Source organism: Sciurus vulgaris (assembly GCF_902686455.1).
Source record: "Sciurus vulgaris genome assembly, chromosome: 8".
NCBI lineage: Eukaryota > Metazoa > Chordata > Mammalia > Rodentia > Sciuridae > Sciurus > Sciurus vulgaris.
Genome location: NC_136468.1, coordinates 147,392,440 through 147,418,020, shown reverse-complemented (window position 1 = coordinate 147,418,020; position 25,581 = coordinate 147,392,440). Strand labels below are relative to the sequence as shown.

Here is a 25,581-nt window from a genome sequence, read left to right as displayed (position 1 = left end):
ATCACCTCTCTGGGTCTTGTTTCCTGTACCACTTACCACTGCCTGAAGTCATCCTAGTATTTACTTGCGGGTTTCCATCTCTCCTGCTCCACAAAGGCCAGCAGTTTTCTTTTTCACCTGCAGCTCTATTCCTAACATGTGGCACCTGCAGTCCCTCAGTACCTTTGCTGCCTCCTCTTTCCCAATCTCATAAAATATTCCATTGTACTTCATAAAGTATATTCCCTTCTATCATATATAATTCACTTCCGTGTGTCTTCTGACCCCCTCACTAGGCTGTCAGCTACAGAAGGGGCAGGGATACTCTGGTTTGGTTTTGGCTGTCATATATCAAATGCCCGTTTTGTATTGTTTTGCTTTGTTTTAAGAGACAGGTTCTCACGGTGTTGCCAGGCGGATCCTGAACTCTTGTTCTTGCTAAAGTGTTGCCCCTTCTTCAGCCTCCTGAGTGGTGACAGCTCAAATGCTTAGAAGCTGCGTGACACGGTACTTGATAAATAGTTGTTGTGTTACCGATGTTGACCCAACCAAGGTCCTTTTTCCCCATCGGAATCATAGAACCAATAAATAAAACCAAGCACTGGCCAAGCAGCATGGAAAGTTTCATTCTTGGTCAAAGAATAGGAGAAGCCCAGAGGCTGAGCATGTCATAGATATAGATTAGGGAAAGGAATATTCCTGTGGTTTCTAGGATTGGGTGGAGATTTTCTAAAAATTCAGGTACTCCTCTTGCTCCTCTTAAGGGCTCTTCTAGTCGTTGTCATGGTGATTGTCAACTGTCATGGCACAAAATTACAGGAATCTTAGTAGGGAAATACAGTACAGTGAGATGGTAATAAGCCTAAAAAAGAACCTCGGCTCTCACTGCAGCTGACGCTGTCAGTGCAGGTTCTACCTGTGCTATTCCTGGGGGCTAAGTAGGCAGTAGGCCAATTTCCTTAGTTCCAGATGCAAAAAGCATGGTTAATATATTGTGTAAGACTCTCATAGAAAAAGCACGGGTAACTATTTTAGGTTACGTGGATCCTCATACAGAATGAGTAGAGTTGTTAGTTTGGGGATAAGAAATCTGGCCCCTTTTCCTCGGTGACTGTTGCATGGATGAGTGAGGATCATAACCCCCAGCCTCCAGGGCTTGCAGGCTGTCATGACACCTGTTTAAAAGCAGATCCCCAGCAGGTGAGGCCTTTGTAACCTGAGCAGGACCTGCAGCGACCAGGTGAGGAACCCAGAGGCCTGCTAGCCAGATGGGGGCGTGGCTCGCCGCAGGTGAGCTGGCAGCTAGTCCCCGCCCCCCGCCCCAGGAGGCTCCGCCCTCCGGGGAGGTGCGTAGGCTCCTAGCCCGGAAGCCCCGCCCCGTTTTGTTAGACCACTCCCACTTTCCGGGCCCTGCCCCTCCGGGGCGATTTCGCTAGGTCCTATCCTGGAAGCCCCGCCCCGTTTGGAAGCCCCGCCTACTTCGCCCCCGTGGCCCCGCCCCACCCGTCAGCCGGCCGCTGCGCCCGCGGGGCTCAGCTCCGACCTTGCAGCGGCGCAGCGCGGGCAGGAGGAGCGAGCAGCGGCTGGCGGAGCGCATCAAGCGCAGCTCCCGGCGCGGTCTCCAATGAGCTGCGCGGACCTGTGCCCCGGACGACCTGAGCCTGCTGCGCTCCCTCCGCTACGGCCCACCTGGTGCCAGGTATCAGGTAAGGGCGCAACGAGCGGGACCCCAGACCCAGGACCCTGCAGTCCAGTGCGCCAGGCCGGACTCTGCACGGGGGGCGTCTGGGTACCCCTGCCTCGGTGGGAGTAGGCATCTCGACTGAAGGTGGGAGCCTCCTTGGGCCCCTGCGGCGGTTCCCGGGCACCCGGGCAGTGCAGGTCCCAGCCACCCCTCCACCCCGTCCCTGCAGCATCCTTTCAGTGCCCGCAGGGCGGATGTTGCATTTCTTTTAACCCCTCAGGCGACGCCACCTCCTGGAAAATGGTGTAAGGAGCATTTTAATGGGATCCTGGGAGACCGATGTTCCACTAGGATCAGGCTGGTGCGACTTCTGAGGGTTCCCTACGTCCCACGGTGGGGCCTGCCAGAGACCCTGAGCTCTTTGGCTGTGGTAGAGGCCTGGGGGCGGCCTGGGCCTGCCCAGCCCGACAGAGCCAGTTCCTTCAGGTTCCCCAGATGGCCCTTGGTTTGACGCTGCTCCTCCTGCACCCTTCTCTGTCAGTTAGGCCCGTGGGTGCTCCTGCCCCGCCCTGGTTTCTGGGGCTTCTGTGGAAATGGGCCTCCTCCCCCAGCCTGCCTGAACCGAGATAGCTTTAAGCTGGGCTGACAGGAGTCCCGCCCTCTGCCCCACCCCTGGAGATGGGGATCCTCCAGGCCCCTGCTGCAGGTGGCACAGGGCCAGGAGGCAGGCCAGGAGGCAAGGGGGCTATAGGGAGGGTTCCCCAGTTTGCCTGGCTTAAAGCCACAAGTTACCTGCTGCAACTTTCCCAAGTCCCAGAGTGAGGTCCAGGCCCAGCATGGGACACAGTGGGTTCAGCAGAGGTGGGAGTTGGGGTGGAACCACATGGACCCAGCCCGGAACTGCCCCTGCCTCCAGAGCTCCCACCACAGCACCGCGACTCCACTCCCCACACGGGCCTCCCCAGGGTTGGTCCACTTCAGGGTAAAAGGCTCATCAAGCTAGGGGTGCACAGGGGCCACTTGGGCCATACAAGTTGGGACCTTTTCCTGCAGTCCCTGAGTAGCCTGGCCAAGGGACCCCCAGAGGGAAGTGTCGGGTTTGATTCTGCCTTTGTCCATTTTCCACAGGCCCCTCAGCTTCCTCACGCTGTATGGTGGGCATGATAACAGCCTCCAGGGTCGTGGTGAAGAGCTGGGAGGTGCCTGGCACTTAGTAGCTTCTTGGCAGTTGGTCGCTGTTGTGGTTATAGTTATTTATTATCTCTTGGTTGATCCAGACCTTCTGAAACCAACCAGTTTCTCCTCTACTGGGAAGAAATGTCTTTAACGACCCCCAATGGGGACAGGGACCCTTACTAAGTGCCATTTCTTAGGATTTGGACTCACAGCAAGTTGCTTCTGTCTGCCCTGGGTCATGTTGGGCCTTGAGTGGGGCCTGCCCTGGCCTCTGGCCACCACCTTGTCCTCCTCTCTTAGGCCACACGTCACCCGAATACCCACAATGTGCCCTCCAGCACCGCTTGGTCCAGCCCAGCTGCATCCTCAGAGTCAGCCAGGCAGATGGAGGGCAGGGACGTGCGGCCTCATGCTCTCCAGCACCCCCTTCCCTGTAGCCTCAGCCTGTGGTCTTGTCCCCTTCCTTCTGCTCAGTAACTTTAAAAATAACGGAGTAGCTTGTCCTCACTCAGGGCTGTAACCCGAGCTGAACCGAGCTGGATTCTGCTCAGCTGGGAGCTTGGAGTAGAAGGACTCAGCACTTGGGGGCAGGGAGCTCGGTGCTGGTGCTGTGCCCCAGCCTGCTGTGTGGCTCCGGATAAGTCGGGTTCCTCAGATGCACATGATTCAGATAGCTCCTTGCTCTGTTTGGAATTTTGTTTACTCCTGAGAAGATAAGCAGGGGGCTCCCAGGTAGGCAGCGGCCTCCTGGGCTGTGGGCATCAGGAAGGAACTCCCACAGTGACTGGGAGTCAGGGGGAACCAGCCAGGCCCCTGGGCTGCAATCCAGCTTTCATGTCCCTGACTGATCTGTTGCCCTTCTTCCTTCTGCACCCCAACCCCTTTCTGGGGCTGTGAGCTTGTACCTACCAAGAGGAGGCAGCAGTTGAGGTGGTTGGCAGGACCTAGGCAGCTGGCAGTGGTTTGGCCAGGAGAACAGGTTGGCGCTGGGCCAGGAGCTCCCTTCCTGGGCTCCGAGCGGAGCTCGCCCACTCACTCACTCCCCAAGGCCTCTGCATTGCAGCAGATGGAGCCTGCGCCGCTGCTCAGCCCGAGCTGGGGTAGAGCAAGGGCCCAGCCAGGGGTGGTTGTCCATCCTACCCCTTCTCCCTCCCCCGGCCCGCTTAGCCCCGGCTCTCAATGGAGCTGCAGCAACTGGCTGAGCAAGCAGCATCTCTGAGCTGGACTGGAATCTGCCTGGAGGTGTTGGGGTGACAGCAGGGCCCAGCCCTAGGGGCCATGATCTCTCCTGCCCTCTCTGCATCTCAGACCCCTCCTTAGCATCAGGAGGGAGCTTGCCTACCCACCCGGAGAGATGGTTTTGTAGGATTAGAGCTATGGAGTTGAGAACACAGATTTTGGAGCTTTACATCCCAGCTCTGCCTTACTGTGTGATCTGGAGCAGGTCACTTGACCTCTCTGTGCCTCAGTTTTCTCAACTGTAAAATGAAAATAACAGAACCTACTTCACAGGATTTCTTGTGAGCATTAATGTATATAAGTCACTTAGAACTGTGCCCCTGCACGTGTCAACCAGTAAATGTCAGCTGTTATTGTGGCCATGGTGACCCCCTCCATCACTTCCACCTTTGCTGCTTTGCCTGGCCCCACCAATAAGGACTCTCTTTTCCTTAAGGAAATATGCCCTGTTAGCATTTGTTATATTTAGAAGTGCTAGGGGGCTGGGGCTGGGGCTCAGTGGCAGAGCACTTGCCCAGCATGTGTGAGGCACTGGGTTCAATTCTCAGCACCACATAAAAATAAATAAATAAAATAAAGGTCCATCAAACAAGTAAAAAAAGAGAAAAGAAGTGTTGGACCAGGTGCAGTGGTGTATCCCTATGCACCCAGCGACTTGGAAGGCTGAGGCAGGAGGATCTCAAGTTCAAGACCAACCTCAGCAACTTCGTAAGACCCTCTCTCAAAAAATAAAAATAAAAAGGGCCAGGGATGTGGTTCAGCAGTAGAGCCCCCGGGGTTCAACCCCAATACTGGGGGGTGTCTTAGCCTGATGGTTGAGAGCTCAGATTCTGGGCCCAGACTGGCCTAGTCCACAGCCCAGCTCTGCTGTCATCAGCTGTGTGAGCCCGGGCGAGCCATCAACTCCTCAGGGCTGCCGTTCTCCTCTTCCAGCTGGGGTGACAGCGTGCGGACCTCACCAGCTGTGGTGATTTCGTAAGTGAACACAGTGAAGCCCTCAGCACAGCTCAAGTCCTGGTGTGGGCCTGCTTGTCTGAGCGTGTGCAGCAAGTGATTCTGTGCCTCTGTGCCTCAGTTTCCGCGGGTGTAAGTGGGAATGTGGGGAACTGGCCTCGCGAGATTGGTAGGTTCCATCACCCTGTGGCACGGGTCTGTCCCCTCTGCCTGGGTTCGGCCGTGGGGAGAGGGCCTCTCAGGCCAGCCACCCATCCTGCTCTCAGTTCACAGCTGCCCCTCCTGTCACTCCATGTGGGGGCTCCAGAGCTCCGCCCAGTTGCAGACAGGACAGCAAAGCGCCCTTCCGGGAAGCAGGGGTCAAGAGTTGGTGCTGAGGGCTGGGGAGATAGCTCAGCTGGTAGAGTGCTTGCCTCGCAAGCACAAAGCCCTGAGTTCGATCCCCAGCACCACAAAAAAAAAAAAAAAAAAAAAAGAGTTGGTGCTGAGGAGACACATCACAGCCCAGGCCCAGGCCCAGCCTTGCCCAAGGCAAGCTCCAGTGGTGGACTCAGGCCACCTGTCCTGTTTCCTGTGTCCCAGGCCCCAGTGTGGGGAGGTGCTTCCGACAAAGCAGACATCAAGACCCAGAAAACCAAAGGGTCCAGGGCTGTAGGAAGAGGTTCTGGAAACTTCCAAGTTGATGTACAGGCCCCTGGGCTACAGTGAGACCTGCAAGACACGCCCGGACCCCTCAGGCCCCTTCTTGGTCTAAGGGTGTAGAGGGTTAGTTGAGTGAGGAGGACCGCGAACAGACATTGGTCGTGCACTCGCTGAATACAGTTGGTGACAGTCAGCAACAATTATGTGCCAGACAGTGTGCCCAGCACTGGCATTCGTGTGTTGAACTTCACACTAACGTGGCGACTCCTTGCCTCTTTCTATCTTGCTCAGCGTTACGTTCGCCACGCAGTCCCCCTGCCCCTGCGTGAAACTCCCTTGCTCCCCTCTTGCCCCTAAACCTCCCGCCTCTTCCCCTCACAGCCCTCATCTCAGCATTCTGTACCATGTACTTATTAAAATGTCTCCCAGGTGACCCCGTCACCCCCACAAGAGCAAGGACCTGTTGTTTTTGTTCATCGTTAAATCCCCAACCCAAGGAACAGGTCTGGCCTACTGCAGGTAGAAATATTAATATTCTTTGAATGAATAGAAGCTCAGAGTTCCCTGGAAGGTCAGTACTCTTGTTATTGTCACTTTACAAATAAGGAAACTGAGGCTCAGAGACATCAAGTGACTTGCTCAAGGTCACACGGCCAGCAAGTAGCAACCTGAACCCCTCACCTGATACTTGCTGTTGCCCCATAGGTCTGGTCTTGCCCCGGAGACCATGATGGCCTTGCCCCCGTGATCGACAGCCTGCTCCTGGCACTTGCCCCTTGGAACCTGCCCGCAGCCAGCCAGCAGGATGCGGCTATGGAAGGCAGTGGTGGTGACGTTGGCCTTCATGAGCATGGACGTCAGTGTGACCACGGCCATCTATGCCTTCAGCCACCTGGACCGCAGCCTGCTGGAGGACATCCGCCACTTCAACATCTTTGATTCGGTGCTGGACCTCTGGGCAGCCTGCCTGTACCGCAGCTGCCTGCTGCTGGGGGCCACCATCGGCGTGGCCAAGAACAGTGCCCTGGGGCCCCGGCGGCTGCGGGCCTCCTGGGTCGTCATCACCCTCGTGTGCCTCTTGGTGGGCATCTACGCCATGGTCAAGCTGCTGCTCTTCTCGGAAGTGCGCAGGCCCATCCGGGACCCGTGGTTCTGGGCCCTCTTTGTGTGGACGTACATCTCGCTCGCCGCCTCCTTCCTGCTCTGGTGGCTGCTGTCCACCGTGCGGCCAGACGCCGAGGCCCTGGAGCCGGGGGCAGGGACTGAGGCCGAGGGCTTCCACAGGGAGGCCCGGCCGGCGGCCGAGCAGGCATCTGGGGCCACGCTGCAGAAGCTGCTGTCCTACACCAAGCCCGACGCGGCCTTCCTCGTGGCCGCCTCCTCCTTCCTCATCATGGCGGCTCTCGGTAGGTGGCCTGGGGCACATGCCTGCTCACAGAGGGGCGGAGGGTTCGGCACTTGCCCTACCAGGTCAACTCCAGGTGCTAAGGAAAGGGGACCCAGGTTTCACTCCTACTTATTTCCCCTGACTTCCCGATCCTCCTGCCCTGGGCCAACTCAGCGGAAATGTTCTAGAAACTTCCAGGTGGCGGGAAACAAGCTCACGCCCCTCTTTTCTTAGTCCCAGCATTTCCCTGGGCAGCAAGCACCTAAAAGCTTGTCACTCCCGACCCCTTACACACCATGCTGTGTTCCCTTAATGCACCCTGGAGTCCCCGTCCAGACCTCCTGTCCTCCAGCCACGTCTTAGTGGCTGCATTATGATGAGTGGTTGGTCTCTTGGGCTGCTCGGGGTCTTTTTCTCTCACCATGAATAACTTTGTTCATACCCATTTCATGAGTATGGATGGATCTAAAGAATACATTCCCGAAAGTGGAATTGCTGGGTCAAAGATTTTTTGGTGATTAAACAAAATAGAGTAGAAAACTTCAGGGTACATTGCCTGTGGTATGATGAAGCATTGTTTTGCAGAATTTTATTTGAATTGCCTCTGCCCATATGCCAGTGTACCTTGGTTTGGAGGTGAAATGTGTTGTCGTGAGGGTCTGGTCCACTCCAGCAAGGTGGGTGGGAGGTGGGATTGCAGGCCAGCACTCCATGATTGTGAGGTTCACGAGGCCTGGGTACAATCCCAGCCCAGCTCCCTCCTCTGCTGTGTGACCTTGGCAAGTTAGCCGCCCTGTCTGAGCCTCACTTCTCTCTTCTGTGGCATGAGGATCAGTGGCATCCTTATTTCAAGACCTTGTAAAACTTGATTAAAACAGGACGAGGGCTTACCATGATGAGTACAGGAACGTGGCTGTTTTAAGTGTTAGTACTTTAATTCACCAGATCAGAGCCCGGGGTAGAGGCCAAGCCAGAACAAGCCTGCACAGCAGCTTGTGCCTGTAGTCTTAGCGGCTTGGCATTCTGAAGCAGGAAGATTGCAAGCTTGAGGTCAGTCCGAGCAACGCAGAAGACCCTGTCTCTAAATAAAAAGTGGGCAGCGGTGTCCCTCAACAGCAGCGTGCCTCTGGGCTCAGTCCCCAGCACCAGCACTTGCTCCAGGGAGGCCGGCAAACCTCGGGACTCGCTGGTTCTGTGGCCTCCTCCTGCCCCCATTTTCCCAGGCCTGTCTCCCCAGCTGCGTGCTGGGCCTTGGTCGCAGCCTCCTTGTCTGGCACAGGGCGTGGTGGTGGGGCCAGCCCCCGACAGGAGGGGGTCGTTCCTGGCACACAGAATACTCCCAGTGGCACGCGTGACAAGTGTCAGGGGACAGGCCCCTTTCCCTCCACCAGCAGTCACACTCCAAGGTCTGGATGTCCCTCCTTGGGACGCCTTCTCAGATCTGCGGCTGTGGCCCTTTGCACCGTGGTGTGTGCTGATGGCAGAAGAATCACGCACCCGCCTGCCTCGCCCAGGTCCCGGTGCCCAGCACAGGGACAGGCTCCCAAGTCAGTGGGTGAGCAAATGACTGTCTTGCCTCTGCAGGCAGATGTCACCCCTCGACCTCAGCAACCCACCCACTGGCACCCTGGTCAACTGGTTGTGCCCAGGGATTCGGCGTCCTACAAGACTGCTGAGCAGATCCTGCAGCCTGCGGGGTTGCGCCAAGGTCAAGGGCTCAGACTTGGGCTCAGGTCCCCAACTTCACAGAGACCTTCAGGAAGGTTCCTTAATCTGGCCCATCTCAGATTCCCACCCCGAAATGGGGGCTTCGTTGGAATTAAATGAGATCATGGGAACTAGATGAGAGGACACACGTAACTAGCAAAATTACCCACAAACGCCAGGTCCGTGGGGGCAATCGTTATTTTCCAGTCAAGGGTATGGACTCATGCCCAGCTTTTTCTGTACCCTCAATCTAGAAAAGGGCAGAAAGAAAAAACCAAAACCAACCCATCACCCATTGGGATAAAAGGTTAGTTTGTGTTGAGTATCTCCTATTAAACCAGAATTCTTTTTTTTATGGGTATTTTAACACTGTTTTTAACTTACCTATGAATTTTTTTGTGGTATTGGGCATCCAACCCAGGGCCTCACACCTGCTGGGCAAGTGCTCCACCCTGAGCTCCATCCCCAGCCCTAAATTGGGATCTTAAATGTGGATTTCTTGGCAGGCCAGGTGCATACAAGCAGTAAGTACTTAACCACTCTGAACTGCTGTCTCCTCCTCTGTGGAAAGACTACATTTCCACTAAGGGGAAGACTAAACATAATACCAGCCCTGTGGGGTGGCATCTGGGACTTGAAGGTGGTAAGGGAGCAGACATCTGGCTGAGAGTGCAGCAGGAGCAGGGACCAGCTGTGTACAGGTCCTGAGGCAGACGGGGGCCTGGTAGTTAAGGAAATCGCAGAGGCCAGTGTGGAGCAGGGTGGGACCCTGTGGTGCAGGTTCGTCATGAGCCACTGCAAGAGCTTTGGCTTTGGTGGTGGGGCACACCTGTCATCCCAGTGGCTTGGGAGACTGAGGCAGGAGAACGGCAAGTTTGAGACTAGCCTTAGCAACTTAGGCCCTAAACAACTTAGTGAGACTGTGTCTCAAAATAACAAATACAAAAGGCCGAGGACAAAGCTCGGTGGTAAAGCACCCCTGGGTTCAGTCCCCATATCAAAAGACAAACCCAGGTGGCGGGACTCTGGCTTTTACCCTGGCTGAGGTGGGAGCCAGTGGACTGGGAACCGCGTGTGTCAGGTTAGCAGGGTCCCACAGCTGCAGGGGAGGACAGGCCCACGGAAAGGGTGGGAGCACTACCGAGCTGACTGGTGCAGGCAGGATCAGCAACTTGGAGCAGGGCGGAGGTGGTGAGAGTGAGGGACTCTGAAAATATCCCAAAAGCAGAGCTGCAGGATTTGGAGTTTCACGTGATGCTAGTGCAGATTGCACAGAGAAAAAGGTTGGTTTGCATGCTGCTTCGCACAGCACCTGGTGCCCAGTGGGCTCATCGTTATCCTGGGGCTTGCAGCTGGAGCTCACTGATGCCCTTTTCTGTGAGTAAACTGAGGTAGAACTGCAACTCAGGTGGACTGAGCAGCCAAGGCTGCAGACCCCATCTGGCTGAAGCCTTAGGCTGCCAGCTCGCAGTTCCTGCCACACCCAGCAGAGGGCACTAGAACCACGGTAATGTGACAGCCAGCTCAAGCAGAGCTGGTCAAGGACAAGTGTCCATACCCCAGAATTTATTCACTGACCTTTATTGAGTACCTACTGCATGCGCAACCTCAAGCCCAACTCTGCCTGTGGAAAGAGCTATAGTAAAATTTTTTCCTGGGACCCCAGCGAGAGTAGCCATCCATATTCCATTCTGTGTCCACCGTTTCCGTAAGAGTGGACATCCCAGGTTATTGGGGGCAGGTGTCTTAGCAGTTCATTTGTGCCGCTGTAACAAAATGCCACCGACTGGGTGGTTTATGAACAATAGAAATGTACTCCCACCACTCAGAGAAGTCTGGGATTGAGGCGTCAGCAGGCTTTACATCTGGTGAGGGCTGCTCTCTGTGCCTCCAAGACAGAGTCGTGCTGCTGCTTCTCCAAAGGAGGGACACTGTCCTCGCTGGAAGAAGGCAGAAGGGCCCTGATCCCATCCAGGAGGGCTTCAAGGCCCCACCCCTTAATTTATCATATTAGTGATTAAGTTCAACTTTTGAACTTGGGGGGACACTTTCAGAGCATAGCAGGAGGGGACAGAGGAAGACACCTGAATTGGAGGCTACTCTGGGTCAAGTCTCAGTCTTTCTCTTTACTTCCTGTGTGATCTTGAACGGATGACTTGGCCTCTCTGAGTCTCCAGGATTGCTGTGAAGCCACAGGATGACAGGAGGGTGAGAAGGCAGCTGGCGAGATGTGAAGTGCCCCACCACAAGGGCTGGGGCAGCAGTGGTCAGCACTGAGTGCAACCAGAACACCCGCACCTTCCCCGGGGCTAGAACTTGGACTCTGACCCTCCGCCAGGAGAAGAGTGACCCCTTGGCTGAGAGGGGTGCCGGCCTGCTGTGGAGGGAACAGGCCACCATCACCTGGGAGCTGTGGCCACTGCATCGGAGGCCTGGTGGCCATGCCAGCTCATCCCAGTCCGTGCAGATGTCAGAGCCAGCACTTCCCTGTCCCCTGCAGAGGGAGCAGTACACAGCCGGGGCCCCTGTGGGAAGCAGAGTTGCCAAGAGGAGAGAGCAGCGTGGGTGGGTGGGCACCCCGGGCACACGGACGCCCTGAGCCGCCCTGCCTCCCCCAGGCGAGACCTTCCTGCCCTACTACACAGGCCGGGCCATTGACAGCATCGTCATCCAGAAGAGCATGGATCAGTTCAGCACGGCTGTCATCGTCGTGTGTCTGCTGGCCATCGGCAGGTAGCCACCTGACCCGCCCTGTCCTGCACACCCCAGGCCTGCATCCCCGGGGCGGGAGGGCAGGGGCCAGTTCTCAAGGAAAGCATGGGCTGGAAATGCCTCTGGGGCCTGTCCATCAGCCGCCGCCATGGTGACCAGCTCCCAAACTGGCTTAGAACCCACGTCCCTTTGATAGGCCACCCTCTAGAGCTGCGCCCTCTGGTCTCAGTCCTCGGGTGCCCCTCACCCTTCCCGGCTGTGTTCTGAGCAGGATCTGGGCCTAAAAGAAGGACTAGCTTTACTGTGCTTTCTGGAAGAGAGGGTCTGGCTGGCAGATCTGGGTCCCTTGCCCACCTTGCCCTCCCTGAAGGGCCCCCACAGGAAATGAGGGAGACCCCATGCGGAGCCAGCCCTGGAGAGTGGCCCCGTTGGGTGCTCCCTGCTGACCTGCAGGGACCCTCGCCTGCCAGCGGTGGGGGCGGCGGGTGGTGGCTGTCGCTGCCGGAAGGACGCGGTGCTATAACATCTCTTATCTGCAATTAGCTCATTTGCCGCAGGTATTCGGGGCGGCATTTTTACCCTCATATTTGCCAGACTGAACATTCGCCTCCGGAACTGTCTCTTCCGCTCGCTGGTGTCTCAGGAGACGAGCTTCTTTGACGAGAACCGCACAGGTTGGTCCCGCCAGTGATGTGGGCGAGGGTGGGCTTGCCCTGGGTACGTTGGTGGGCTCAGGCCCACTGCTCCTGTGTCAAGTTCAGGGTGGAAGCACCCCAGGGGTGGGCTGGCACCGCTGCCTGGTCCACCCACTGAGGTTTTGATGCAAGCTCTGGTCACTGTAGGACCCTGGCCAGTCCACCCGAGGTCCCTGCAGGAGCCAAGGCCTAACTTCCCACTGCCCTGTGGAAACCACAAGGATCAGGACTACCCAGCCTGTGGCCTGTGGGGGTGAGCGGGTGGGGCACAGGCCAGAGCAGGAATGAAAATACCATGTCTGGCCAAGATCCCAAGCTCTGAGGCAGACCAGCCTGGTCTAAGCCCTGGCTCCTCCACTAACCTCTCAGAGTCTCTTTTCTCCTCTGTGAAATGGGAAAAATAATAGTAACTGCAAAGCGTGGTATAGTACACATGCCTGTAAAATCATAGCTGCAGGAGGCTGAGGCAGGAGGATCCAATTTTGAGGCCAACCTTAAGAACTTAACAAGACCCTGTCTCAAAATGGAAAGTGTCAGGGGGCCAGGCATGGCAGTGCACACCTGTAATCACAGTGACCCAGGAGGCTGAGGCAGGAGGACCATGAGCTCAAGGCCAGCCTCAGCAACTTAGCAAGGCCCTAAGCAACTCAGTGAGACGCTGTCAAAAAATGCTGGGGATGTGGCTCAGTGGGAAGCGGCCCTGGGTTCAGTCCCCAATGATGGAAAAGAAAAAAGTAGCCCTCTGGGGGTTGCCGCCCGGCTCAGGGCCCAGTGTCCCACATCAGGTAAGAGGCACTGCTCTTGTCCCCTCCCCAGCACAGACCGTTGCTGTCCCTGGGGAAGGGGACCGAGTTCGCCGCCTGTATAGGATGGGGCGGCATGGGGCTTCAACATGACGCTGGGCTCCAGGAGCCCTCCCAGAGTGCCACCCCGAAGGCAGGGACTCCCCAGGTCTGTCAGAGCCCCTCAGCATCCCCTGCACCCACCACAGTGGCCCTGGTTGCTGCAGCGGGAGCTGAGCTGCCTGTGTTCCAGGGGACCTCATCTCCCGCCTCACCTCGGACACCACTATGGTCAGCGACCTGGTCTCCCAGAACATCAATATCTTCCTGAGGAACACGGTCAAGGTCACGGGCGTGGTGGTCTTCATGTTCAGCCTCTCGTGGCAGCTCTCCCTGGTCACCTTCATGGGCTTCCCCATCATCATGGTGGTGTCCAGCATCTACGGCAAGTACTACAAGGTAGGCCCCGCCTGGCCCCAGGCTGGGCCTTGGCTGCCGCCCGCTGGAGGTTGGCTTGGCGTTCACTGATGCACTTGCTTGTTGGGTGAATATGCGTTGAGCACCTACTGTGTGCAGCCTGGGAGGCATCAGTGGAACAGACGGCCCCTGCCCTCATGGGGCTCCTGTTCTAGTGGACGAGATGGACCTTAAGTGACAACTGTGAGCCCCATGGGTGGTGGGACACGGCGAGGGCCGAGGAGGAAAGGAGACCAGGCGGGTGGCGGCAGTTACGGCCTTGCTGGGAGCGACCCAGGAGGCAGACATCTCGGGACAGAGGGCACACCCAGTTCCGAGGCCCTGCGGTGGGGATGGGCCTGGCATCTGAGGAACCGCAAAGTGGCCAGCAAGCCTGCTAGGTGAGGGGCAGGTACAGGCCACAAGAGAGGAGGTGGCAGGCAGCTGCCCCTCTTCCTGTGGTGCCATTCTGGTCCCCTCCAGCTGTCTCCGGCCACTGCCTCTGCTGGGAAACAGGCCTGTGACCATTCGTGCACCCCTTCCCAGGTCAAAGGATGCCCCCTGGTCCCAGGGACCAATGCTGGGTTCAGACAGGCAGGCCAGTGCCCTTGACCCCTGCAGAAGCCCCTTCCCCGTGACCCTGGCTTGGGGGAGGAGCTCCCAAGCAGGGGCTCTGGTACATGGTCGACTAGATCATGGTACCCGTGACCTGGGTCACAAGCCCACCATTTCCTCCCTGAGGAGAGAAGGTCAAGAGCTGGAGTCTGAGGCTCTGCTCCCAGCCCCAGCCCCGGCTGTCTCAGCAGCCCCTGGGACGTGCAGGACCCTGGAGCCCCCTCTCTGGGCCTCGGGCCCTGCTGCCACACGTAGGTGGGTGGAGTGCAGGGATGTTCTGTTTGGGTCTGTACTTCAGGTCTGAATGTGTCACACGGGGCCAGTGAGCCATCCCCACCAACCACACACAGCTCCCGACACCAGGCAGGACGGCTGGGTGAGGCTCCCTGGGGCCCCCAGCACCCCACGAGCTTCCTGTGGCCGGGCATGACACGCAGGGCCTGGGGCACGCGGGCGCACCGTCCCACCCAGGCCTCGCAGGCAACTCTTCTGGCTGGTTCGAGGCTCTGCGTGTGTTGCGTGGCTCCACCCAGAGCCGCCTCTAGAGCTCTGTGACCGCAGCCTGGCCCTTCACCGGGACCACTCCTCAACCATCCAACCATCTACCTTTGATAGTAGGTATACAGCATGGACAGATTTCACAGCCATGGCCTCCACTGCTGTCCAGAACTTGGCTGGGAGTTCTGGAATCTCTGTGCAACCCTCAGACTCTCACCTAATTTATGTTGATGATGTCAACAGTGCCCCCTTAATAGCTGGTGTTTCTTGAAAGGTATACAACCTGAACAGCTGTCCAGGGTCTCTCTGCACTTAGGCCAGCATAGGATCGTGTGTTGAGGCTCCTTTTATGAAAGAATTACCAAAACCAGTCATGAGTGGCTTCCTTTGAGTACAGAATATGACTTAAAATCACCCCTTGCTCCTCAGGAGCTGGGCCAGACCCCCAAGGGCCCTGCTGGAGCCTGTTCTCAAGAGCTGTCAGACCCCGCTGGGAAGAGACAGGGTGGGAGTGGAGCTGGACCTTTTCCTCTTGTCTGGGAACCTCCAGCTGCACCACCAAAGGGAGAAAGGCCCAGAGGGGCTGGGGCTCCTGCAGACAGTGAGGCTGTCGACTTGGGATCTCCTCCTTGTCCCCGTACCGCCCACAGAGACTCTCCAAGGAGGTGCAGAGCGCCCTGGCCAGAGCCAGCAACACGGCTGAGGAGACCATCAGCGCCATGAAGACTGTCCGCAGCTTTGCCAACGAGGAGGAGGAGGCAGAGGTGTACCTGCGGAAGCTGCAGCAGGTGTACAAGCTGAACCGGAAGGAGGCGGCTGCCTACATGTACTACGTCTGGGGCAGCGGGGTATGTGCCCTGCCAAGGGCCCGACCGCGGGGGACAGGGCAGAGCTGGGTGGCCCTCCACCCAGGACCTTAGCCCGCGCCGCATACCGGAGTCAAACCAGCACACAGATCTTTCTGGAAAGAGTGCAGCCTCCTCGCGACTGCCCTGGGCGCCTCCGTGTCTCCGGGGCTGGGGTGGCAGGGAGGGCAGGCCCTTCCTCTTTCAGCTGGGGCCCAACCGAGGCCGCCTCTGGCAGGTCTCAGGTCGGCCTCAGGCTCCTCCAGGAGAGCGCGGCCCATCGAGAGGTGGGCTGGTGGGGCCAGAGGAGGAGAGCAGGAGCCCAGCCCACCGAGCCCCTCGCACTCTGTGCCCAGCAGGGGCACATTTCGTAGTATCCACAAAGGTCCCGGTGTCCAGACTTGACCTTGTCCTGAGCTTGGGGTGGGGAGGGACAGACTGATCCTGGGCCGGTTGTGGGTTGTCATGAGCACCTGGTCCAGTCAGCTCCAGGCCACCCCCTGAGCAGCAGGGGCACTGGTGCCCGGTCACAGCCCTCCTTCATGGAGCCTCGTCGGCCGAGGAAGCAGGCCTCATGGTCCCACTCTGCCCAGGTGGCTGTGTGGCTTTAGCCAGTGTACCCAGCCTCTCTGAGCCGTTCTTCTCCCACAGAGAAGGATGGCAGCCCTCGCTTGGCCCAGCGGAGGAGCAGGGTGGCGTGCGGTGCAGGGCCTTACAAAGAGAGCCTTGTTCTCGGGCCAGGCCCACAGCCTGCCCCGCCGGCCTTTGTGGGAGCTGCCAGGCGGGGGATGGGAGGCCTGCAGGACAGGCCTCAGTGGTGGCACCGCCTGCCAATGACTGGCGCTGGAGTGCACAGCCCTCAAGTGCTGCTCTCATCCCTGTCCCCACCTCCGTGGGACTCGGGACGGAGGGACGGGGTGGGGTCTGAGCCAAGGCCCCGAGACCCAAACCCTCTCCCCCACTGCAGCTCACGCTGCTGGTGGTCCAGGTCAGTATTCTCTACTATGGAGGCCACCTCGTCATCTCGGGCCAGATGACCAGCGGCAACCTCATCGCCTTCATCATCTACGAGTTCGTCCTGGGGGACTGTATGGAGGTGAGCGCCCAGCCAGGAGGTGTGGGCCCTGGGTCGGGGCCGAGGGCTGGTGTCCCCTTTCAGGTGGTCAGGAGGGAACCATGATAGCCTGATGGGCCTGCGAACAGGTGCCAAAGGACAGCGACAGTTGACGTCAGGAAATGCTCCTGAGAGCTTCCCAGGAGGTCCCAGCGCTAGCTGAAATTCCCATTTCTCAGAAAGGAAACCCAGACTCCAGAGGTTAAGGGACTCGCCCACACGTGGGAGCGGGAGCTGTTCAGAGCTGGCGGGGGGCGCTGTGGCTCAGCCCGGTGACCAGCAGCACCAAGCCTGGGAAGCATTTAGGTCCGGCACAGCTGCCGGGAGCCCAGCCCTTTGGGAGGTGCCCAGAACACGGGAGCGGGGTGGGAAGCGAGCGGGAAAGGGAAGGAGGTGCAGAGGCCGTGTGGGCGGCGGGCTCCACCCTCCCGGGACCCCGGGGGACCCCAGGAGGGGCGGGAGGAGCCCTGAGCACGGGCGGTCAGTGCCCCGCTCCGCCTGCAGGGGCGCTGCCGCTTCTCTGCTCGCCTCCCGGAGAGCCGCCCCCACCGGGCCCTGCAGCCGCGCCTGAGCGGCCCGGCGACCGGCGACCTTCCTGCCGCCCGGACTCTGTGCTTCAGAGGTCCTGGCACAGCGGCGTAGGCTGCAGCGATGTTCATAAGCGCATGGGGAAGCCACCAACGCCCCCATCAGCCATCGGGCAAATATGGAGGTCTCTGTGCCAGAGACGCAGGAGGCTGAGGGGGAGGATCACATGTTCAAGGCTGGCCTGGGCAACCCAATGAGACCCCGTGTCAAATGAAGGCATGTGGCTGGGCAGTAGAGGACTCCTGGGTTCAGTGCTCAACACGGGAAGGAAGGGAGGGAGAGCAGCCTTCCGGGAAGGAGGTGGGTCTGTGTGGACTAAGTCACACTATCCAGCACAAAAAGTAGATCCCTGATCAAGAGGGAGAGTCTGATCCCATTTGTGCATTCTTAAAATCTCAGAATGATTTGACTGTGACGTTCATGTATTTGTGAATGCACAGAGAAAGGGCCGGAAAGATATGGTACATGGATAACTGTGGCTGTCTCTGGGATAAAGAGCATGAAAGAGAAGCCACCCAGTACCAAGGTCTGGGCAGAAATACTGTTGGTGTTAATGGCAGTCTTAGTTGTAGCATACTGAGTGTTACAGGCCAGGTCGCATCTTTGCAGCACATGCCCTGGTGTTACTGTTACCCCACCGCCCACAGTGGCTCCTAAGCTCAGGAGCCAGGTGTGCCAGATTCCAATCCTGCCTCTGCAATTGCCTGGCTGTGTGACCTGGGGCAAATTACTTGAGTTCTCTGTGCCTGTGAGAGAACCTACTTCATAGCATATACAAAGTGCTCAATAAAATGGGCCATTTTTACAATTAACCTTGATATTGGATGTATGTTTACCCAAGGAGAATCTACTTATGTCAGTAAACATCAAGACCTATTTTAAAAATTGAAATTAAAATACGTGATGCTTCACTTCCCTGCACTTCCATTTCCTCCTCCTCTGCTGGGGTCGGTGAGAATTGGTGGCTGTGAATCTGAGGCACAGATGCTTCTGATGAACATCACTGCTTCTCATTGCCACCTGGTTTCCACTACTGTTGGCATCCACGGTGCCAGCAGGTGTCCTGCAGCAGCCTCTGGGTCTCCCTGAAGCTGCTGGCTCTGCCCTTGCTCCCTGTGCAACCCTGTGTCTCTGGTACCACGGAGGGGTCCCAGGAGCGGGTGCTAGGGACAGGAACGTGTCTCCTCCCTGCAGTCTGTGGGCTCCGTCTACAGCGGCCTGATGCAGGGAGTGGGGGCAGCAGAGAAGGTGTTCGAGTTCATTGACCGGCAACCGACCATGGTGCACGACGGTGACTTGGCCCCCGACCACCTGGAGGGCCGAGTGGACTTTGAGAACGTGACCTTCACCTACCGCACGCGGCCCCACACCCAGGTCCTGCAGGTGAGGGGCAGGCTGGACGCTGCCAGCACCACCCTTCCCTCCTGCCATGGTGCCCCAGGCCGTGGCAGTGTGGCCAGAGGACAGGGACATGGGCATGGGCCCTGCCCTGCAGGAGTCTGGGCAGAAATCAGGGCATGGCGGTGGGCACAGCGGGGGCTGGTGAGGATAGTCAGGAAGGCTTCTTGGAGGAGGTGGCATTTCGAGCTGGACCTGAATGAGGAGCCACATCCAGCCAGGTGGCTTTCTGCAGCGAATCACTCAGGCTCAGGAAAATGCAAATGCCACCAAACCGAGCACCTTAGAAAGGAGAACATTCAGGGGGCAGCTGGGAAGGGCGGCCACCCGTGTTGGAGGCAGTGTCCAGCCCGGAACCGGGCCCATGACCCCACGATGTGCTGTCTTCCTTGCAGAATGTCTCCTTCAGCCTGTCCCCAGGCAAGGTGACAGCCCTGGTGGGGCCCTCTGGCAGCGGGAAGAGCTCCTGCGTCAACATCCTGGAGAACTTCTACCCCCTGCAGGGGGGCCGGGTGCTGCTGGACGGCAAGCCCATTGGCGCCTACGACCACAAGTACCTGCACCGCGTGGTGAGTGCGGGCCTCGCTGCCCCTGGCCTCCTTTGGCCTGGGGGCCCGCGCATGCAGGCCGCGATGCAGGCAGATAGGATACTAAAGGAAAAGAACTGTCACCAATGCATCGTCCCGTGGTCGTGACGTAGAAGGTTCTGCACTCCAGAAGCCCCATGTGCCCCTTCTCTGCCCCCCAGGAGTTCGTCCCCCCGACTTTGGTGGTCGCCATTTTCTAGCTTTTCCTTGGTTTCACTCTTGTGTGTTCCCGGACACTCTGATCAGAACTTCATCCAGACAGTCTGGGTGGCTCTGTGTCCAGGGTCCTGCTCGGCACATCCAACCAACTCTGGATGAAAGAGACCTTTTTTCAGCTGTGTCTGCGCTGAGCACGTGCAGGCTTCTCTTGTCCTCCTTCCCTAAACAATGCAGTGCCACAGCCATTTGCATAGCCCTCACCTGGCACGAGGTCCTGAGAGTCATCCGAGGTGATTGGCATCTGCAGGAGGATGTGGGCAGGATATATGCAAATAGTGTCATTATTAGGGGCTTGAGTGTCTGTGGGACTTGGTACAAGGGGCCCGGAACCCCGTCCCCTGAGGACGCAGAGGGAGGCCCTCGTTTGGTGTCTCCCGTCAGCATTGCTTAGCCGTCCAGGCCAAGGCTGCGGTTGGTCCACCCCTTCACGTCGCCAATAATAATCTGCTCTGCTGACGTGTCACGACCTATCTACGCCTTCTGCTCTTGGTGAGTCTTTGGGTGGCTGCCCGTTTCCCACCATTACCAAGGCTATCGTTGAGGACGTGGACAGCTTGGTGTCCGTGTCCCTCGGTGCATTCGGGTAGGCTCTCTTGAAGAGTGACCTCAGAGCAGGAAAGCTTGTGCTCACCACAGCCTCGGCCGCTCCACCAGGACTGCTTCCCAAGGTGCTGGCACCAAGTCAGCCTTCTGCTAGCAGCAGCTGGGGATCCAGCTGTTCCTCGCTGAGTCACCTCCAGGAGAAACTGCTCTGGCCGTGCAGTCCTTGGATACCTCAGAAGGAGCCTTAACCCCGGCCCTGTGCTGAGCAGGGAGGCCTGGCTGGGAGTTCAGGTCGCGTGCTCTACAAGGAACACCAACTCTTAGGGGTGACTCAGTCACTTGCCAGCCTGAGGACTGTCACGGAAATTCCGGGACTCCTGGCAGAGCTGTAGATGGTGGCAGAGGCCATGACTGGGAGCCCTCCCTGATGGCTGCGGAGGGCCCCAGGTATGTGACACTGCCACCTGCTGCCCACTGGTGTTCTGGAAGAGGCCTTGAGGGGAGCAGTGCTGGCCGCGGAGCGAGCGCTCTCGGGTCCTAAGGCTCTTCTGGCGTCAGTCCCGTGTTTTGCCAGAAGCTGTGTGTGTGGCGGCAGCTCTTGTGGTATTCTGCCTCTTCCCAATAACTCAAGATCTTAAGCCTGTTTTCATATATTTGTTGCCATTGGTTTTCCTCTTTTGTGAAGACCGTCTCTGTGATTTACATTTACATTTTTTTTTTTTTTTTTTTTGCCGTGCTGGGGATCAAACCCAGGGCCTTGTGCTTGCAAGGCAAGCACTCTACCAACTGAGCTATCTCCCCAGCCCTACATTTAATTTTTTTAATTCCATAAACAAAACAATAAAATGCCACAACATAACCATAGCCCCATATTTTTAGCAAATTTTGCAACTAAGCCAGGAGAGCTCCCCTCTCCCTCCCCTGTCTAGGAGGTAACAAGTACTGACATTTTGTAGATTGCTTACCAATTTGTTTCCTATCTTTATGGAAGTATACCAACATATGAGGCATATGTACATAGCACATGCACCTAGTGGTTTTTAACAAAATAGAATATATACGTATGTACACACGTACATACTGCAATTTGGTTATATTGGACGTACTGTAATTTTTAATCGATCCCCAGCTTATGGACAGCTAGGTTGTTTCCATTCATTCATTCTCTTTACAGTATTGTGATATCTTTCACACTATTTTTGTAGGCCAGATTCCTACCTGGCATCACAGCACAATGGCTCCTTTGAACTGTTTCCTTAGAAGGGAGGGGACAACTGCCAGAGGCCTCAGTGGCCTGGAGCCTGCTATGTGGCCTCCTGCTTCCTGATGTGGTGGGTACATCCACAGAGCCACGTTCCACACTTTCTGCCACACTCTATTGCTTTCTCCAGGACAGACAACAAACTTCCTCTTGGTGCTCAGGGAACTTGACTTAGCCCAGAGCAGCAGGATTAGCTGGCCCCCTTTGTGGGAGGCTGAGGGCTTGTGCACCCGCAGGACAAGAGAGAGAGGCAGGGAAAGGCAGCTGGGCGCAGCCTGTTGAGTGGGTTTCAAACCTGAGACCCAGCGTCAGCCAGGCCCAGGCTGGCAAGGCTGCTGGTGGCAGCTGGAGGGACACAGTCCTGGCTTCTCCTACAACCTCCGTGCTCCTCCCCAGATCTCCCTGGTGAGCCAGGAACCCGTGCTGTTTGCCCGCTCCATCACAGACAACATCTCCTACGGCTTACCCACAGTGCCCTTCGAGATGGTGGTGGAGGCCGCACAGAAGGCCAACGCCCACGGCTTCATCATGGAGCTGCAGGACGGCTACAGCACAGGTACGGAGCCCAGTCCCCTAAGGGGTGCAGCCCTCCGAGGCTAAGGGTGGCCCTCTGCCACCCACCATTCACCGTTCCGACTTCCTTTCGTTGAGGTGGAATTCACATAACGTAACCTCTTTTTGGTATCGGGACTGAACCCAGGGCTCTCCACGGAGCTGCACCCAGCCCTTTTTACTGTTTGGAGACAGGATAATAACAACATCTACTCGCATCAATTTCCAACTGGATAGCACCTGTGATTGACACTAGCCCTGCGTGGTATGGGGGTACAGGGGGGTCCCTCCAACTTCTTCCTCCAAATAGAATGCGTGACCTTTGATCAACGTTTCCTCAGTACCTCCAATGTAGTTTCCTCAAAATGTGATCTTCGAACAGGAGATATCCCATGGGTTCAAAAATAAAACTACACGTGAGAAGTGTACAAGAAAAAGTTGTATCCCTGTTCCCGCCCCAGCCCCTCCCGCCTCTGACAAAACTTCTTTCATTATTTCCATATATATATATATATATTTTTTTTTTTAAGTTGCCTTTATTTTATTCATTTATTTACATGGTGCTGAGGATGGAACCCAGCACCTCACACATGCTAGGCGAGCGCTCTACCCTAAGCCCCAGCCCAGCCCTCACTGGTTTCTTCTGTGTCCTGCAGATACAAATGTGAGTTCTCATTCCCCTGCCCTTTTACAGAAGAAAACGGCCGGCCTATTCTGCACCCAGCTCTGGGGGCTTAGCTGCACAGGTGGCCGTCCAGGCTGACGAGGAGCGCTTCCTCCTCCTCTTCCTTTCTCCTTTCTCTGCCGTGTGTATTGATGATAACTGATAATTGGCTCCCTTCCTCTGAAGGGCCTTGAGCCCACGAGCTGCTTTTCTGTATCTGTTGCACAGCAGCGCACTGAGTCAGGCCCTGTGCCCCTGGCTGTGCAGGAGATGGTGGTGGGTAGGGACGTTTCCGAGGCAGGCTGCTGCCCAGGCTGCGCATCTTGATGGTGACACGGAGCCTTCGCACAGCGCGGGCAACACGCTCAGGTTGCATTTGCGGCCGGGTGTGAGCCCCGGTGGGACCACCTGCACTGGCCTGGGAGGGCGGGATGTGGCCCCACCTGCTCACTGTGCGATCCCTCGGGGGACTGGCAAGCAAGCAGGCCGAACTGGTACTGCAGTATCCAGCTGCACGTGGGTGTGACCCGCGGCCACTTACAGGTGGGGGGCGCCAGGTCCTGAACTTTCCCTTGTCGGCGGTTCCAGCAGGGCCTCTGAAACCGCCCAGGGCAGCAGGCAAGGCTGCTCACTCTCCCCAGAGGCTGCCCAGCCCGCCTGCTGACTGACCTGCCCCTGTGCCTCCACCACGCAGAGACCGGGGAGAAGGGCGCCCAGCTCTCGGGTGGCCAGAAGCAGCGGGTGGCCATGGCCCGGGCCTTGGTGCGGAACCCTCCCGTCCTCATCTTGGATGAGGCCACCAGTGCTCTGGATGCCGAGAGCGAGTACCTGGTAAGTAGCAGGGTGGCAGGGGACACGGAAGCAGTCGCAGCTCCAGTGGCCAGGGTCTCCCTCCACCCGAGGCAGGGAGAGGGCCTGGACATGCCACAGGGGCTACTCAGGCCCTCCGTTCCCTGGACTCGTGAACTTACAGAGGGTGGAGAGCCAGCCTGGTCACTCTGGGCCCAGCCTCCCGCTCCAGGCAGAACGGAAGCTGTGTGTAAAGGCCCAAAGCTCTCGCTGACGTGGATCAGAGGCCCCCCAGCTCCATGTTTCTCAGTGCTTTGCACAGGGCTCTTCCAGCAAGTGGACCCCACGCCCACAACTGCAGTCTGTAACGTGACCTTGAACTAGTCTCTTCCTCTCTTAGTCCCATTTTCACTGGTGACTTTAATTGGTCCAGTAGTGTGACGTGGGTGACTAGCTGCCGGTCTAGCCCTGGGTTGATCCATTCATCCCAGAGATAATTGCTGACCCGCTCTCCGCACCAGGCACTGTTCTAAGCACCAGGGTTACAGTGGTGGGCTGACCAGACAAGACCTGTCCCCACAGCAACAAGACCATGGTCCCCAAGGTGTTTCCATGCTTGAGGGAAAACAGATACTAAACAAGGATGCGGGCAGGTGTTGCACCTGTGTCCTGGGCCACAGAGACAATGAAATGTCACATGACACAGGTTGGGAGGGGCCCAGTTATCAAAGACAAACACAGCTGGACATCAGTGGAGGCCCTGAAGCCAGACTTTATTCATTAAGTGCTGGTAGTTCAGAGGACCAGCTCCATGCCCATTTGTGCAGAGGTGACGGACTGTTTTAAAGGACAACGAGGGGCAGGCAGGGGATGAGCAGGGGTCCTAGTGAAAATGACGCAGGGTGCTCGTGTGGATGTGAAGAGGCCACCTGGGTCTCGTGGCCATGACTGAATTAGGGGTGAGGAGTAAGTGGTGGCAGGGAGCCGGGGCGGGTGGCACGGGCGGGCAGCCGCTGCAGCCCTGCGAACCAGGGTCCCGTCTTCCGCAGATCCAGCAGGCCATCCATGGCAACCTGCAGAAGCACACGGTGCTCATCATCGCACACCGCCTAAGCACCGTGGAGAGGGCACACCTCATCGTGGTGCTGGACAAGGGCCGCGTGGTGCAGCAGGGCACACACCAGCAGCTGCTGGCCCAGGGCGGCCTCTATGCCAAGCTGGTGCAGCGCCAGATGCTGGGGCTCGAGCCCTCCTCGGACTACACGGCCAGCCACAAGGAGCCACTGGGCAGCGGCAGTCACAAGGCCTGACCGTCGGCCCCTGCCTCTCCCAGAGGGGCAGAGGCTCTGGCACCTCCCTGGCAGACAGGCCCGCGGGGCCCACAGCAGCTCCCAGCTGCCCTCTGAGCCCAGGTCCGTGGCACTGGGGGGCAACCTGCCACATCCCACCTTTCACGCTTCCTGCATCTTGCCCTGGTTCCACCCTGTTCCCCAGGGCACCTCCAGCCCATGCCGCCACGAGCCACCCCTCTGCTCTCGCCCCGCCTGGTCTCCCCTGCTGGTCCCCCGAGGCTCCTAGCAAAGGGGCAGCTGCCTTTTTAAACCATGACCGTACCAGGTTTTTTTACTGCTTGGTTTGATGCACTACAGTCAACTCCTAAATTTCAAAAACAATTTTCTAATTGGGAGTAATGATGGGAAAATTCACCAAGGTGTTCTAGAAACTTCTGAGCCAGGAGTGAAGAGTGAAGAACCCTTCCTAATACCCTGGGGATATCGGGAGAGAAATGGGCTCCACCCTTTCCGCTCCAGGAAAGGGTCTTCCCCGTCCCAGAGAGGAACACAGGGGAGGAGTAGAGCTGTGTGTCACTGCCTGCTCCCAGCTCAGTGAGTCAGGCCAGGGGTGGGCGGGAGAGTGGGACATGTCTGTCTGCCCATCGCCCCCTGCCAATCAAAGCCAGTCTCACTGTGAACCACTGCGAACCTCAACGGGGGAGTGAGGGGCTGGCCAGGCCTGGCAGGGCCTCTGGGTATACCCAGCCCACACCCAGCGCTTCAGCCCCGGCCCTGCCTCCTTCCTCCCCTGGCTGGCAGCTGCCTCCACGCCCACCCCGTCCCTCTGCTGTTCGGAGGCCCTTGGTTGTTTGCGAGATGATTTCTGTTTGGTGGATGGGACTGTGGTGAAGCCCGGGTTCCGGCTTTGTCCAGGGTTGTGAGATGTTGGGAGAACCCAGTCAATAAAGTGTACTACCTCTGACCCCTGACCTCTGCTTTCTCCTTGGGCCATCTGCCTCATTGCCTGGTTAGGGTTTGGTTTTTTGTTTTGTTCTGGTTTTTTGGTACTGTGAATTGAACCCAGGGGTGCCCTAGCGTTGAGCTGCATCCCCAGCCCTTTTTATTTTTTATTTTGAGGACAGGACCTCAGAAAATTGCGCAACCAAGTTGACCAGGCTGACCTTGAACTTGCCAACCTCCTTGCTTGGTCTCCTGGGTGGC

At 57.5% G+C, this 25,581-nt stretch overlaps 1 protein-coding gene across 6 annotated transcripts in view; it reads left to right on the top strand.

Annotated features, from left to right (window-relative positions):
• Nucleotides 1-25,366, top strand: part of ABCB9 (ATP binding cassette subfamily B member 9) — a 33,556-nt gene extending 8,190 nt beyond the window's left edge. For 2 of the 6 annotated variants that reach the window (XM_079150472.1, XM_079150471.1), the window contains 11 exons: nucleotides 6,380-7,080; nucleotides 11,387-11,501; nucleotides 12,024-12,154; nucleotides 13,211-13,416; nucleotides 15,177-15,374; nucleotides 16,339-16,467; nucleotides 18,268-18,456; nucleotides 18,867-19,040; nucleotides 21,478-21,637; nucleotides 22,992-23,128; nucleotides 24,136-25,366. In XM_079150472.1, the coding sequence (XP_079006598.1) occupies nucleotides 6,480-7,080; nucleotides 11,387-11,501; nucleotides 12,024-12,154; nucleotides 13,211-13,416; nucleotides 15,177-15,374; nucleotides 16,339-16,467; nucleotides 18,268-18,456; nucleotides 18,867-19,040; nucleotides 21,478-21,637; nucleotides 22,992-23,128; nucleotides 24,136-24,396 (2,301 nt within the window). In that variant the 5' untranslated portion in view covers nucleotides 6,380-6,479 and the 3' untranslated portion in view covers nucleotides 24,397-25,366. Of the gene's footprint in view, nucleotides 1-1,501; nucleotides 1,686-6,379; nucleotides 7,081-11,386; nucleotides 11,502-12,023; nucleotides 12,155-13,210; nucleotides 13,417-15,176; nucleotides 15,375-16,338; nucleotides 16,468-18,267; nucleotides 18,457-18,866; nucleotides 19,041-21,477; nucleotides 21,638-21,781; nucleotides 22,044-22,991; nucleotides 23,129-24,135 lie in introns of those variants that run through there. The other 4 variants (XM_079150473.1, XM_079150470.1, XM_079150475.1 and 1 more) reach the window with 4 other exon arrangements.
• The last annotated feature ends 215 nt before the right edge of the window (nucleotides 25,367-25,581 follow it).